Source organism: Oncorhynchus tshawytscha, linkage group LG23 (assembly GCF_018296145.1).
Source record: "Oncorhynchus tshawytscha isolate Ot180627B linkage group LG23, Otsh_v2.0, whole genome shotgun sequence".
In the NCBI taxonomy this organism is placed as follows: Eukaryota; Metazoa; Chordata; class Actinopteri; order Salmoniformes; family Salmonidae; genus Oncorhynchus; species Oncorhynchus tshawytscha.
This window is the reverse complement of record NC_056451.1, coordinates 13,499,219-13,513,479: the sequence shown is the minus strand read 5'-3', so window position 1 is coordinate 13,513,479 and position 14,261 is coordinate 13,499,219. Positions and strand designations below refer to the sequence as shown.

Below are 14,261 nucleotides of genomic sequence, written 5' to 3'. Positions count from 1 at the left end.
TATGATGTTTTAATGATGTGTGACGTTTTAATAATAATTCCTGAAATATGAATATGTTCTCCAGACTTCTATCAGAGAGTCCTATGAGGTATTTGATGAGAGTGGGGTGTTACCGAGGCACTTGGGACAGCACTGTCCGGGCTGAGTGTGGCTCAGGTGGGCGGGGCATGAGAGGACAGGACACACATCCCTGACGCATAGCGTCCGCCCTCCCTGAAAGAACACAGCATATCATATCAAATCCAAATGTTATTTCTCACACGCACCAAATACAACAGGTGAAATGCTTACTTTACAAGCCATCAACCAAGAATGCAGTTTTAAGAAAATAGAGCTCAGAAAATATTTACTAAATAAACTAAAGTTAAACAAAATACCACAATAAAATAAGAATAAGGAAGCTATATACATAGACGTTGGAACAATTGTGCATTCATCTTCTCTTATGCATTACTCAACTTATCTCCACTTAATGACTGTTTCCATTACACAATACCATTTGCACCTTTGTCTGCACCTGTGAAACCCGGATTGCTACCTTTAACAGCTCACAAACACAACTACTCTAGATGCCAGATGGTTGTCACAGTTCCCCCTGGCCTTGTAGCAGTGTGCCCTCATTAACGGCTGGTACAGGACACAGTGTACACTAGTCCCTCTGAGGCATTAACGTGTTAACGGACTCAACTCACATTAATGTGTTTACTCACTCACCTCCCCTGCTTGTTTACTAAGGGGAGGAGGAGGAGGGGAAGGGGGGTGTTACCACTGTGAGTCCCCTGAGAGCCAAGACAAACTCATTTGGACCACAGAGGGCCAGTCACTGTACTGTGGGGACTGGAGACATGCATGTCTATACAGTGTATACTCACAGTGCAGGTGCATTTAATGCAGGGTTTTCCCTCAGGGTGAAACTCTTCCCTCTCTTTGTACAGACGGCCCTCCAAGATACAGCCTGGAACAGAAGAGACACACAGGTTAGCTTTATTATCGATGTATTCCTTCTTTCACACACGCACACGCACACGCACACACACACACACAATCACTCACTCGGGCACGTTGGACAGCACTTCTTAGGGTGAATCTTGGGGTTCCTGCAGTGGATGACACATTGTACTTCCGCTTCAGTTACGACCCCTTCCTGTCAAAACCAGGAAGCAATTAAAACAGTGATTTATTTATCATTGTTCAAACAAATTTCCTACGACTTATTCCCAGCAGCATCCCTGTCCAGTCCTAGGCTACGTACATCAGTGAATATTCTGCTGCATACCTCTCATTCCTGTATTAGACAAACTTGTCTCTCGGTTGCTTAGCAATTTGAATCCCGTTTCAGTTATGTAAGGCATGTACTACGTAAGCAGAATATTAGATAGGGACGTACCATTGGATAGGGACATACCATTAGATAGGAACATTCCATTCTGCATCTCACACATGCATGCATCTATTCTACATACTGGGACACCCCTGATCACTCACAGAAAATGTACCTGAAAAAAAGATGTGGTCCCTAGTGTTAGAACTAGGAGTGTTAGAACTAGGAGTGTTAGAACTAGGAGTGATAGAACTATTAGTGTTAGAACTAGGAGTGTTAGAACTAGGAGTGATAGAACTATTAGTGTTAGAACTAGGAGTGTTAGAACTAGGAGTGTTAGAACTAGGAGTGATAGAACTATTAGTGTTAGAACTAGGAGTGTTAGAACTAGGTGTGATAGAACTATTAGTGTTAGAACTAGGAGTGTTAGAACTAGGAGTGATATAACTATTAGTGTTAGAACTAGGAGTGATAGAACTATTAGTGTTAGAACTAGGAGTGATATAACTATTAGTGTTAGAACTAGGAGTGATAGAACTATTAGTGTTAGAACTAGGAGTGTTAGAACTAGGAGTGATAGAACTAGGAGTGTTAGAACTAGGAGTGTTAAAACTAGGAGTGTTAGAACTAGGAGTGTTAGAACTAGGAGTTTTAAAACTAGAACTAGGGACCACAACACGTTGTTTGTGTGTGAGGTCTGGATACTAGTCAGACCCCCCCTCCCATTCCTGCTGCGTGGGTATCTTGGGGATGGAGTAAATGAGTGGTGTGTAGAGCTCTGCTTTTTTCACACGCCACCCTTCAACACGCAGACTAACACAGACTAGTTTGTCTGGACCTCCCCAACGCTGGAGCTGACACTCCCTCACACAGCTGTGTCCACTGCCAATGACTTATAGTGTTCAGATCTGTGCATGTGTTTTGTATTTTAAGTAGTATTGTGGGACCATGTATGCGAGTGTGTGGTGTGTATACAGTAAGTGAGGTTGGATATACATGTGTTTTGAGGAGACGTGTGGGGTTAGTCTTGTGAGGTAGACACTGGGTTGGGGAGGCTTGGAACCAGAAGGGTGGACTGTACTGCCAAGTTCACCTTGCTCCTCTCAGAGACATTGAGACATATATCCTCCCTCTTCATCTTTCTATCTCTCTCTCTCATCCCTCCAACTTCATCTGCTTTTCTTTCTCTTTATGTCTCTTCTTCCTCCAACCCCTTGGCTATCTGTCCACTGTCTCATTCTTTCTCTCCCTCACATCTCTCATTCCCTCCCCAACTCTGAGTCTCTGTCTGCGTCATTCAGCCTCCCACTCTAAAAGTATGTCTATCTTTCCCTAGATCCTCATTTATCTCTCTCTCTTTCTTCATTAATCTCCCTCTCCACCCATCTCTCTTTCACTCACTCCTCTGTCGGTTTGCCTCTTTTCCACTCACTCCCCACTATCATTCCCTCTCCCTGTCTGCCTCTCTCTTAGTACTCCCTCTCTCCTTCTCTCCTTCATTTACTTTACATTCCCTCTCCTTACTTTTCTCATCATCATCTCTCTCTCTCTCTGTTACCCTCCCTTTCTCTCTTTCATTTCTCTGTGTGACACTCACCTGACAGCGGCGAGAGATGCAGGGCTTGATGGAGCTGGTCCAGGAGACAGAACTATTATAGGACTCTCCATCCAGCTGACAACCTAGAGGAGAGAGAGAGGGAATGAGAGAGAGACAGGGGAGGATAGAGAGAGAGGGTGGGGTAGAGAGAGAGACATAGAGAGAGAGGGAGAGCGAGAGAGAGAGTTGGCACTCCAAACCTGGATGTGAATGTTTACTAGTTTGTGGAAACTAAAAGTCTACAGGGAGCACTAAATGGACTACATGTGTGAACATAGAGCTGTTTGCCTCTCCAGACCATAAGTGTTGAGACAGATTGAACACAGGGTTACAAATCCATTGTAAGCGATGCCTGGAGGGAGTCTGTGTGCCACCACCGTCAGATCCAGCTGGCTATAGTGTCCCCTATGGCTAGGGAAGGCCTTTCTTTGATTGTCTTGATTTGGCATAGCGATGGTAAAGTTTAGTAGTCTCGACACTGCCACATACACTACCATTCAAAAGTTTGGGGTCACTTAGAAATGTCCTTGTTTTTGAAAGAAAAGCATTTTTTATTGCTTCTTTAATCAGAACAACAGTTTTCAGCTGTGCTAACATAATTGCGAAAGGGTTTTCTAATGATCAATTAGCCTTTTAAAATGATAAACTTGGATTAGTTAACACAACGTGCCATTGGAACACAGGAGTGATGGTTGCTGATAATGGGCCTATGTAGATATTCCATAAAAAATCTGTCGTTTCCAGCTACAATAGCCATTTACAACACTAACAATGTCTACACTGTAATTCTGATCAATTTGATGTTATTTTAATGGACAAAAAAAAAATATGCTTTTCTTTCAAAAACAAGGACATTTCTAAGTGACTCTAAACTTTTGAACGATAGTGTATGTGCAATTCAGACACTCGAGACAGCCAGACAGACAGCCAGCCAGCCAGCCAGCCAGACAGACAGGCAGGCAGGCAGGCAGGCATGCACAAACTCTCTGACAAACCCAATCCATGATATAGATGTATCAAGATACCAGAACATGTTGTTGTGAAGTGTCCAGGTCCATTCCAAGGGCATGATAAAAACACCATGTAAAATGGGCCTGAGATCCACTATGAGTAATCACAATGCTCCAGATACACCACCCACAGTCAATAAGGGACTAAATTAATACGATCTTCAATTTCAACAGATATAGGGTTGTCTGGTTATGGAAACACAGCAAAACCATTCCTATGATAAAACCACTGCATTAAGTAGTTGTGGGAGGTTTTCGTGCTGACACGAGCAAGTTCCTGTTCTAAATGTAGACATGGTCATGAATAAAACCCAAAGTCAACCACAATGGAGGAACAATAGGCACTAATACCGTTCACCATGACAACATGGGGCTTTCCATGGTCGACTTAAGCGAGCTCCACCTCTTCTCATTTGAATTAACTCTAGTCTCGTATAATCTTGACGGCAAACAAAGGACCACGTTCCTGACCATGAGGTGGTCAATGCTGTGGACCGTATCCATGGTGACCCCAACACTACCTGACCCTGTGTGTTCCGGCCGGGAGGCGAATGCGAGCGGTCCTAGTCTGGGAGGCAGAGCGGCGCAGTGGCTCGTAAACAAGGTTTATTTCTGTGCCCTTTAAACCGAACGCTGAACCCAAACGCCAACGGGTCCCAACCCGTCCCAGAGAGGAAAAGTCCACCACTGCAGCTGTGTGTGTGTGTGTGTGTGTGTGTGTGTGTGTGTGTGTGTGTGTGTGTGTGTGTGTGTGTGTGTGTGTGTGTGTGTGTGTGTGTGTGTGTGTGTGTGTGTGTGTGTGTGTGTGTGTGTGTGTGTGTGTGTGTGTGTGTGTGTGTGAGAGAGAGAAAGAGAGATGCTGGCAAACAGTGTGAGAAAGAATAGTTCTTAAGACTTAAATACGAACCGCTGTAGGCCTGTCACATGTTTGTGGGTGTATGTGAGTGGAAGCCGGGAAAATAATAGCTATATGTGTTTGTGTATGTAGCAATTTACCCTCAAGCAGAATCTTCAATTGGTCTGATACAGTACACATACACACGCACAGTAACTATTGTGCTGTTAGAAGAAAAACGATTCATCATTCCCCCACAAGGAGGCAGTAGTGGTTAAATAAGTAGGTTGACCAGTGCAGCTGGACTGACTGTCTTCTACTGTGGGACTCAAGCTATCGCGTCACCCTCACTCCTACAGGTAGCATCAATGACCGTCAAACAACATCACTGCAATGCTGCAGCAAGGTCTATACATCAACACTAAAGAGATTCAGAGATAGACCCAACTCACTCCACGAGACAAAATTCCAAGTTTATTGGTCTCGCTGAGACTACAGAACATTACATGCATCCGCTAACCTTTGACCTCATGTTTTCATGGTGATGAGAGTAGTAGAGAGTGTGTGCTGCTCACCTTTGCATCTCTCACAGCAGGCTCCCGTCTGTTTGACCACCAGAGCACAGTCCTCAGACACCAGGGGACACCTCTCCTGTTTACAGTCTGCCTTCCCCTCCTGAGAGACAGAGCAAAAGAGAGAGGGGGGAGGAGAGAGAAAGAGAGGGGGAGAGGGAGACGGAGAGATGGACGGAGAGAAAGAGAAGACGCTGTTTGACTGCCATCAGTGTATTCACACTATAAAGTCTCTGACACATTCTTTGTCGACACTCCCTTTTTACAGGCTAAAATGAACTCGAGTTACACATGTACTTTACGCAGACATTCTCTTTCTCTCTTCTCAATTTATATACAACCTCACTTTATATACTAGCTTAACCTTATCACTTTGCCACTAGCTTTATACACTCTCTTTATATATAGTCCCCATTTACTCAGTGCAACCTAACTGGACTGTATAATGAGTCAACTTCAAAGCCGGACTGTGGCCCACATAACTAAAATAAAACTGGGCGGTTTTATTTACGGAGAGCCTTCACTGGTTCCCTAACCAGGCTGGTTTGGGTGATGTCATCAGTGAAGGCGAGAGGCGAAGGCACATGGGATCCATACATAGTCTCTGTAAAGCGCTCCCCAAACCACTGGCCTAAATCATAGAGATTTTCAGAGCACTTTCAACAGCCAGTTTGAGACAAATATGTCTGAGAGTGAGATATATGATGCCAGATAGATAAAGGGATGGATTGAAAGTGAGAGAAAAAGAGATAGAGGGAATGAGAGAAGGGCAGACAGATACCATCAGACATGATGACTGGAAAGTCTGACAGGTGGAGAGAGAGAGAGAGAGAGAGAGAGAGAGAGATAGAGAGACAGAGAGGTAGACACAAAGAGGATGACAGGGTGAGAGAGAGAAATAGAAAGAGTGGTGATAAGTTGTGTGTCTAGTCTTCTGACGACCACAGTTATCTACAGTAGTGTCATAGAGGTCCTGTATTTGTCCTTGAATCTTTATGTCTCTCCACACCTGTGCTTTCCTAGTTGGGCTTTGGAGCCATTCCACTCGGCAGCCATTAACAATAAGTGGTGTGAAGAGGTTTGACCTCTCTCAGCAAAGGTCAGGGGTCAAATCAGGTCACCATGCCTCATTAACACTCAACATACTGTGCACTTTCTGAGGCTTCTTACTAGTCTTCTGGTGGTATGTCGTGGCTTCTAATAGGCCAACGGGTGGTCTGGGGATTGTTATTGGACTACTGCTAGTCTCTGGTGTAATAACTAGAGAAACATTTGACCTGAAGGGTAATAACATGTTGATAGGTTAATGAGTATGTAAGATGTATTGATCCCTGACATGATGGTCATGTGCTGTGGAAAGATGACCACATGTGCTGTGGAAAGATGACCACTAGATGGCGACAGCACAGTCAGTTTCACCATCTCCATTTGCCAAATTCAGAGAATCAAAATGTGTTCAGTCAAACCATGGTCTATGAATAATTTCTCTCTCCCTCCCTCCCTCCTAATCTCTCTCCCAAACTTTTCCACTATCACTCTCTCTCCTCCATCTATCTCTCAGCCTGACCCCAGAGGGCATGCCAAAACAAGCTGACAGACCCGCCAGCCGCCGTGCCGCCAGTCTTTCATGGAAGGATGGAGAGATCACTAAAAGGCTCTTCAGAGGAGCACTCAAATCAAAGGCCTATTTAAACCTGGACTCCTTGCCCTCATGACCCTTAACCTCCCTCCAAAGCAAACATGTCGCTACCTCACAGGAGCAGCAGTTGTGGCTTAAAACTGGATGAAAAAGGGCAACAATATCTACATTTCACTGAGAAGTCACAAGCCTATCCAAGAAGTAGGCCTATTCCTGCACCAGTAGTAGAAAGTGAATGGTGTTGAATGAACTGAATGTAACTTTTGGCTCCGATGTGTAGGTAGACCATGACTTTTCTCTGAATTAAGATGGTTGTTGTCCTATCCTTCTTTATGTCCTGGCAGGTAGCCTAGCGGTTGGAATACATGATCCGATAAGGTGAAAATCTGTCGATGTGCCCTTGAGCAAGGCACTTAACCCTAATTTAATCCAGGGGCTCTGTACTACAGTGGAGGCTGCTGAGGGGAGGACAGAAACCATGTGTTTGATGTATTTGATACCATTCCACTGATTCCGCTCCAGACATTAACATGAGCCCGTCCTCCCCAATTAAGGTACCACCAACCTCCTGTGCTGTACTACTATGGCTGTCCCTGTAAAACAACACATTTCACTGCACCTATCTGGTGTGTGACAATAAAACATATATACAGTACCAGTCAAAAGTTTGGACACACCTACTTATACAGGGTTTTTCTTTATTTTTTACAATTTTCTACATTGTAGAATAATAGTGACGACGTAAAAACTATGAAATAACACAAATGGAATCATGTAGTAACCAAAAAAAGTGTTAGACAAATCTAAAAATATTTTAGATTCTTCAAAGTAGCCACCCTTTGCCTTGATGACAGCTTTGCACACTGTTGACATTCTCTCATCCAGCTTCATGAGGAGGTCACCTGGAATGCATTTCAATTAACAGGTGTGTCCAAACTTTTGACTGGTACTGTATATTTATTTTATTTAACTAGGCAAGTCAGTTAAGATCAAATTCTTATTTTACAATGACGGCCTACCCCGGCCAAACCCTCCCCTAACCCGGACAACGTTGGGCCAATTGTGTGCCTCCCGAAGGGACTCCCAATCACAGCTGGTTACGATACAGCCCGGGATCGAACCAGGGTCTGTAGTGACACCTCTAGCACTGAGATACAGTGCCTTAGACCGCTGCGCCACTCGGGAGGCCATATATATATATATATATATTTGTTTCTACCCCTCCATGAGAAGTATCCTGGGAGGTCCAATAGCAATGCTGCCCTGAAGGTTCTCTAACACCATCTTTGCTCTATAGACCACTGGGAGAACTGTACCACTAGCCTCACAGTGCACTGACAGAAAGGGGGGAAGAGGGGATGGAGAAAGAGAGCAGAAAATAAAGGAGGATTTTGTCTTCTTTAAGTCTTCTAGACTACACTCTTAGAAAAAAGGGTTCCAAAATGGTTCTTCTGCTGTCTCCATAGGAGAACCCTTTCTGGTTCCAGGTAAAAACCCTTTTGGGTTCCATGTAGAATCCTCTGTAAAAAAAAGTGTTCTACCTGGAACCAAAAAGGTTTCTTCAAAAGTTATCCTATGGGGACAGCTGAAGAACCCATTAAGGTTCTAGATAGCATATTTTCTTCTAAGAGTGTAGAGATATCAAGTTTCTCATTTCATCCTAGCATTTATGCTTTTCCTTTTTGGGGTTTGCTTGTCCCTTTAGACAGAATGGTGTACAAGTTATTGCTCCTTTTCATAAAATGACGTTCATATGCCAATTCCACACATAAATCCAATGTTATTACATCTCTGTACCTGGACAGACATGCTGGATGGTTTAGTGGTTTGCTGACAACGCCAGTGGCAGAGGTAACGATTGTAAAGGTACACGGTGAGTATTGATCTCCATGTTTGTGGAGCGGTTGGAACAGGAAAGGACCTTTGGCTTCCCAAATGTTTGCAGATCACTGGTCAGCCTACTGAGCTCATCAATCATTGCTACCGAGAAAGAGGAGAGGGGGCAAAAAGAGAGGGAGAGTAGTAGATAGTAGGTTAACGAGAGCTGCCTCCTGGCTGTCTGTATATTATGTTTAGCGAGCGGGAGGCAGATTCCTGCGTCTTGTGAGACGGCTGGCGAAAAGAATGGCTTCTCTGTGTCCCTCAGTTTCCGCCAGTGAAGGGCCATTAACAGGTACTCCGCTGCAACTGAGAGCCTGTGAGTGACACTAGAGCCCTGACAGCTTCCCCCCACCCTTTAAAATCTGCTAACCCCCCCTAAAAGACAGCATCGCTGGCCCCCCTCCCCTGCGAGGCACTCTGGGGCCAGTGACATGACGGACGGGACAAGATGAAAGGCTAGCTGTGGCCCTCTGATGACTGATAGCATTCAGCAGGGCTCCTAGTGATGGAAGCCTGATAAGGAGGTGGTTAGCAGAGGGAGACATATCAAAGAGACTATCAGAGCCGCTAGAGACAGCCGAGGCAGCATGGCCACAGTAGTGTGCACAGTGCACACAGAAATATATAACCTTGCACACGCACACTGTTTCTCTGTTTCACATAGGGCAAATACCCTGCAAGTCAAACAAGACATTTGTAGATGCTTCCTCACCACATGATACTTTTAAATAGGGACTAAAAAGACAGACGAGGAGAGCATTATTGAATCTGGCTTCTGGTGACAGAAAAGCCTCTCACTTGCATTCTCAACCCCTAAAACAAGAGACAGAGGTCAAAGAGCAAATGTTCCAGGAAAGACACCTCCTTTCACATTTGTAGCCTGGATTTAACAGGCAGTCAGTCGGGCAGCAGGAAGACAATGGTGTCTTTAAACAAACAATGCCATTTTGTTTAAAAGCCAGTGTGGGCTTAGAAGGGAAATAATTACATAGCTAGCCTACTGCTCTTATTGAAATGGTAGCAACAGTATTCATAATTCTTTGTGATAATTACAGTACAGGCCTATTTGCCCAGTTAGACCTACAACTCGCTATAGACTATACATATTTAGGCCAAAATATGAATATTAAGAATATTCAGTCAAGCGCAGAGGCAATAATTACGCACAACAATTGCATTTTGTTCCTCCTCTATGGAACCTACAGTGGGGAGAACAAGTATTTGATACACTGCTGATTTTGCAGGTTTTCCTACTTACAAAGCATGTAGAGGTCTGTAATTTTTATCATAGGTACACTTCAACTGTGAGAGACGGAATCTAAAACAAAAATCCAGAAAATCACATTGTATGATTTTTAAGTAATGAAGTAGCATTTTATTTCATGACATAAGTATTTGATACATCAGAAAAGCAGAACTTCATATTTGGTACAGAAACATTTGTTTGCAATTACAGAGATCATACGTTTCCTGTAGTTCTTGACCAGGTTTGCACACACTGCAGCAGGGATTTTGGCCCACACCTCCATACAGACCTTCTCCAGATCCTTCAGGTTTCGGGGCTGTCGCAGGGCAATAAGGACTTTCAGCTCCCCCCAAAGATTTCTATTGGGTTCAGGTCTGGAGACTGGCTAGACCACTCCAGGACCTTGAGACCTTGAGAGTTGCCCTGCTTCATTGTCATGCTGGAAGACCCAGCCACGACCCATCTTCAATGCTCTTACTGAGGGAAGGAGGTTGTTGGCCAAGATCTCGCGATACATGGCCCCATCCATCCTCCCCTCAATACGGTGCAGTCGTCCTGTCCCTTTTGCAGAAAAGCATCCCCAAAGAATGATGTTTCCACCTCCACGCTTCACGGTTGGGATGGTGTTCTTGGGGTTGTACTCACCATTCTTCTTCCTCCAAACACGGCGAGTGGAGTTTAGACCAAAAGCTCTATTTTTTGTCTCATCAGACCACATGACCTTCTCCCATTCCTCCTCTGGATCACCCAGATGGTCATTGGCCAACTTCAGACGGGCCTGGACATGCGCTGGCTTGATCAGGGGGACCTTGCGTGCGCTGCAGGATTTTAATCCATGACAGCGTAGTGTGTTACTAATGGTTTTCTTTGAGACTGTGGTCCCAGCTCTCTTCAGGTCATTGACCAGGTCCTGCCGTGTAGTTCTGGGCTGATCCCTCACCTTCCTCATGATCATTGATGCCCCACGAGGTGAGATCTTGCATGGAGCCCCAGACCAAGGGTGATTGACCGTCATCTTGACCTTCTTCCATTTTCTAATAATTGCGCCAACAATTGTTGCCTTCTGCTTGCCTATTGTCCTGTAGCCCATCCCAGCCTTGTGCAGGACATACATTTTATCCCTGATGTCCTTACACAGCTCTTCTGGTCTTGGCCATTGTGGAGAGGTTGGAGTCTGTTTGATTGAGTGTGTGGACAGGTGTCTTTTATACAGGTAAGGAGTTCAAACAGGTAATGAGTGGAGAACAGGAGGGTTTCTTAAAGAAAAACTAACAGGTCTGTGAGAGCCGGAATTCTTACTGGTTGGTAGGTGATCAAATACTTATGTCATGCAATAAAATGCTAATTAATTACTTAAAAATCTTACAATGTGATTTTCTGGATTTTTGTTTTCGATTAAAAATTACAGACCTCTACATGCTTTGTAAGTACAAAAACCTGCAAAATCGGCAGTGTATCAAATACATGTTCTCCCCACTGTACGTGCCAACAACAAATAGGGAATCTCAATGTCAACTAACAATTATCTGCCCTAACACCATATGAAAGTTATATAGCAAGAATTGGGATTTGTTCTCACCAGACAGACGCAGGTGATGCACGGGTTGTCCGTTATGTTGGGTATGTGGAGCACCTCTCCTTCGTTCTCGCAGATGGCTTCTGTACCTGTGAAGGGCGCGATGAGAGAGGCAATAAATTCGCGCCTTTTCATCTTCATTGACGTGATAAAACAGCGAAACAACACGCCTCAGATAAATTACGTCATGGACAGACTCGCCATATTCCAATTGTGCTTTTTCTTAAGGCCTACCAGGAATTGCACCGGCTATGCCATAACTGTGAGGTATATTTCGTAGACGTTAAAATGAGCAGGCCTAATAGTCTTGAGTTTTATCGATAAGGTTATATTTCTAATTTATTTTGTTGATATAGGCTATAGCCTATAACTTTTTCTAAATTACGAAATATTAGATCAGTTTATCAGAATATTTTTGTCAGAGTGATTTAAATTTAGATGAGACATAACATTTTTAGTTGAGCAGAGCAGTGGCAGTCAGGAAAAGTTTTTTTGGGGGGGGTGGGGATTTGGTGACAAAGTGGTTTCTGTGAGAATTACAGGAGCAGGGCAATTACCCCGACCGTAGCGTACCCTACAACCTTCGCGTGTAATTAAACCAGCACAGCTTTAAGTGATTGTGGGGAAACCCAACACTTTAGCCTCAATCCAATGAGACGTTTCTTCTTTTATAAAGCAGAGATGAATGAATAGCCCTATAAATGTTGTTTACTCTTCATCCACCTCTTGCAGCCGAGCACAGTGACAGGGCGCATTTGTCTTTATACAATCAGACAACTTTCCTCTCTCACGAAAACGGTGTGTTCAACTCCCGGCCCTGCAGGGAAAACAATAGACAGATGATATACCGCATATTTCGAATACCAGGTAGCGACACTCCATGGGAATTTGATCCGGTGGGATTATACTATAATGGTAGCCTACTCAGCTGATACCGATACGCAGGTTTGTCTTCCCCTGAAAGAAATGATCATGTTTGCACAATGATAACGCGCCAGGTGACTTGGATACTGACCTCGACAGCACGACCCAACTCGAGTTTCCAAAACAACAGTAGATGGGGAAATTATACTGGCGATCCAATGCGCCTGTCATGAGGTTTCAAACGAGCCCGGGGGTACCAGTTACCCGACAGAATTTTTTTTTTTCACCCAACTTTTAAGATCAATCCAATGGCATGGTGACCATGGTTGTTTATTTATGTTCAACCAAATGTAAATCAAAACTAGACATTGAGCTGACGTCTGTGCCCAGTGGCAAGTAACGGGAAAAGTGAATAGCCTACCTGTAGGCCTATAGGCTAGTTTTTGGGCTATATTCTTGTTTTTGACAATTGCTGGACATGTTTTGAAGCTAAATAGGCCAAGTCAATGTATCTTACCTGTAATTAAAGGCGAGGAGGACTGTGGCATTTGGAACAGTAAAAACACGAATAAAAAGCTGCAGGTGAACTTATTAGTAAGTACCAAGGCGCTCGAGCAGCAATACAACATCATCCTAAAATTGGTCCAGTAAAAAAAAGAAGAAGGAAAACGAAAAAAAAAGAAAATGATATGCTAGAATATATATATATATATATTTATATCCCCATGGGTTGGTGTCCGACTGAAAACTAGAATATATGGGACTCCAGCATAATTGCCCCCCTCAGTTAGTTTTGTTCCAGCCCATAACCTTCAGTTTGTCAAAATGCTAAACGACATCGCGTGTCCTCCGGCATCCGACAATCGACATGACACATGAAAATTACAATGACAATGCCGTGCGGACAACCAGGCGACAGTCCTCATGTCGCGTCCAGGACCGCTCTTGTGTTCCCAAAACAAGTGCAAGGATAAGACAATGTTTCCAAAAAAGTGAAAAACAAAGTTCATAAGAGATTAAAATAAAACAGATGCGTATAGTAAAAATGACAAATAAAACTATTGGGAAATAAATTCCACAAATAGCTTAAAGATATATATATATATATTTATTTATTTTTTAGCTTAAAGATGTACTCGTAATTAAATGTCTTCAAAAATCCTCATGTTTGGCAATACCAAAAATATACAGATGTTGTCAAGCGCTAAAAGAAACCGGTTGCGTTCGGAATTTTAGGTCCGTTTTGCGCCGAGATGCTGTCCAACTGTCTCAGGATTAGTAGCGGGTTTTAGGTTAGGCTACACGAGCCGGCACTGGTCTCTCACTCGGAGCTCCGCGAAAAGCGAACCACCTCCAGCCCAAAGTTATAGTAAACTGCTCCTACTGAAGCGCACGGCGATGCCAGCGTAATAGAAACCCTACTACTCCAGTTAAACATCCCCGCAGGGTGCAGGAACCTCCTCCAAACAAAACGAGAACGGCCCCTCAATATTTAAATAGTTGCCGGGGGTTTTAATAATCCGAGTGATTTGACGTACAATCTTGCCCGCTGCTCCCGGCTGGCTGCCGCTGTGGTAATGAAACACTCCGTATAATACCGCGCAGAGAGAGACCCACCTACTGCTATCGGATCTCGAGGCTGGATCTCGTTTCACTACAAACAAGCCTGGAACACAACATGCGTACCACCTGTCCTTACTGATAATCTCTGCTGCGCTCT

The 14,261-nt window shown here is 44.0% G+C and overlaps 1 protein-coding gene across 1 annotated transcript in view; it reads right to left on the bottom strand.

Annotated features, from left to right (window-relative positions):
- The window catches only part of bmper (BMP binding endothelial regulator), a 22,527-nt gene extending 8,266 nt beyond the window's left edge, over positions 1-14,261 (bottom strand). Inside the window, exons 1-7 of the mRNA XM_042304634.1 lie at positions 13,059-14,261; positions 11,681-11,766; positions 5,339-5,438; positions 2,919-3,001; positions 1,054-1,144; positions 873-955; positions 114-213 (exon numbers count right to left, since the gene is read on the bottom strand). Of these exons, the coding sequence (XP_042160568.1) occupies positions 114-213; positions 873-955; positions 1,054-1,144; positions 2,919-3,001; positions 5,339-5,438; positions 11,681-11,766; positions 13,059-13,173 (658 nt within the window). The 5' untranslated portion in view covers positions 13,174-14,261. The remainder of the gene's footprint in view (positions 1-113; positions 214-872; positions 956-1,053; positions 1,145-2,918; positions 3,002-5,338; positions 5,439-11,680; positions 11,767-13,058) is intronic.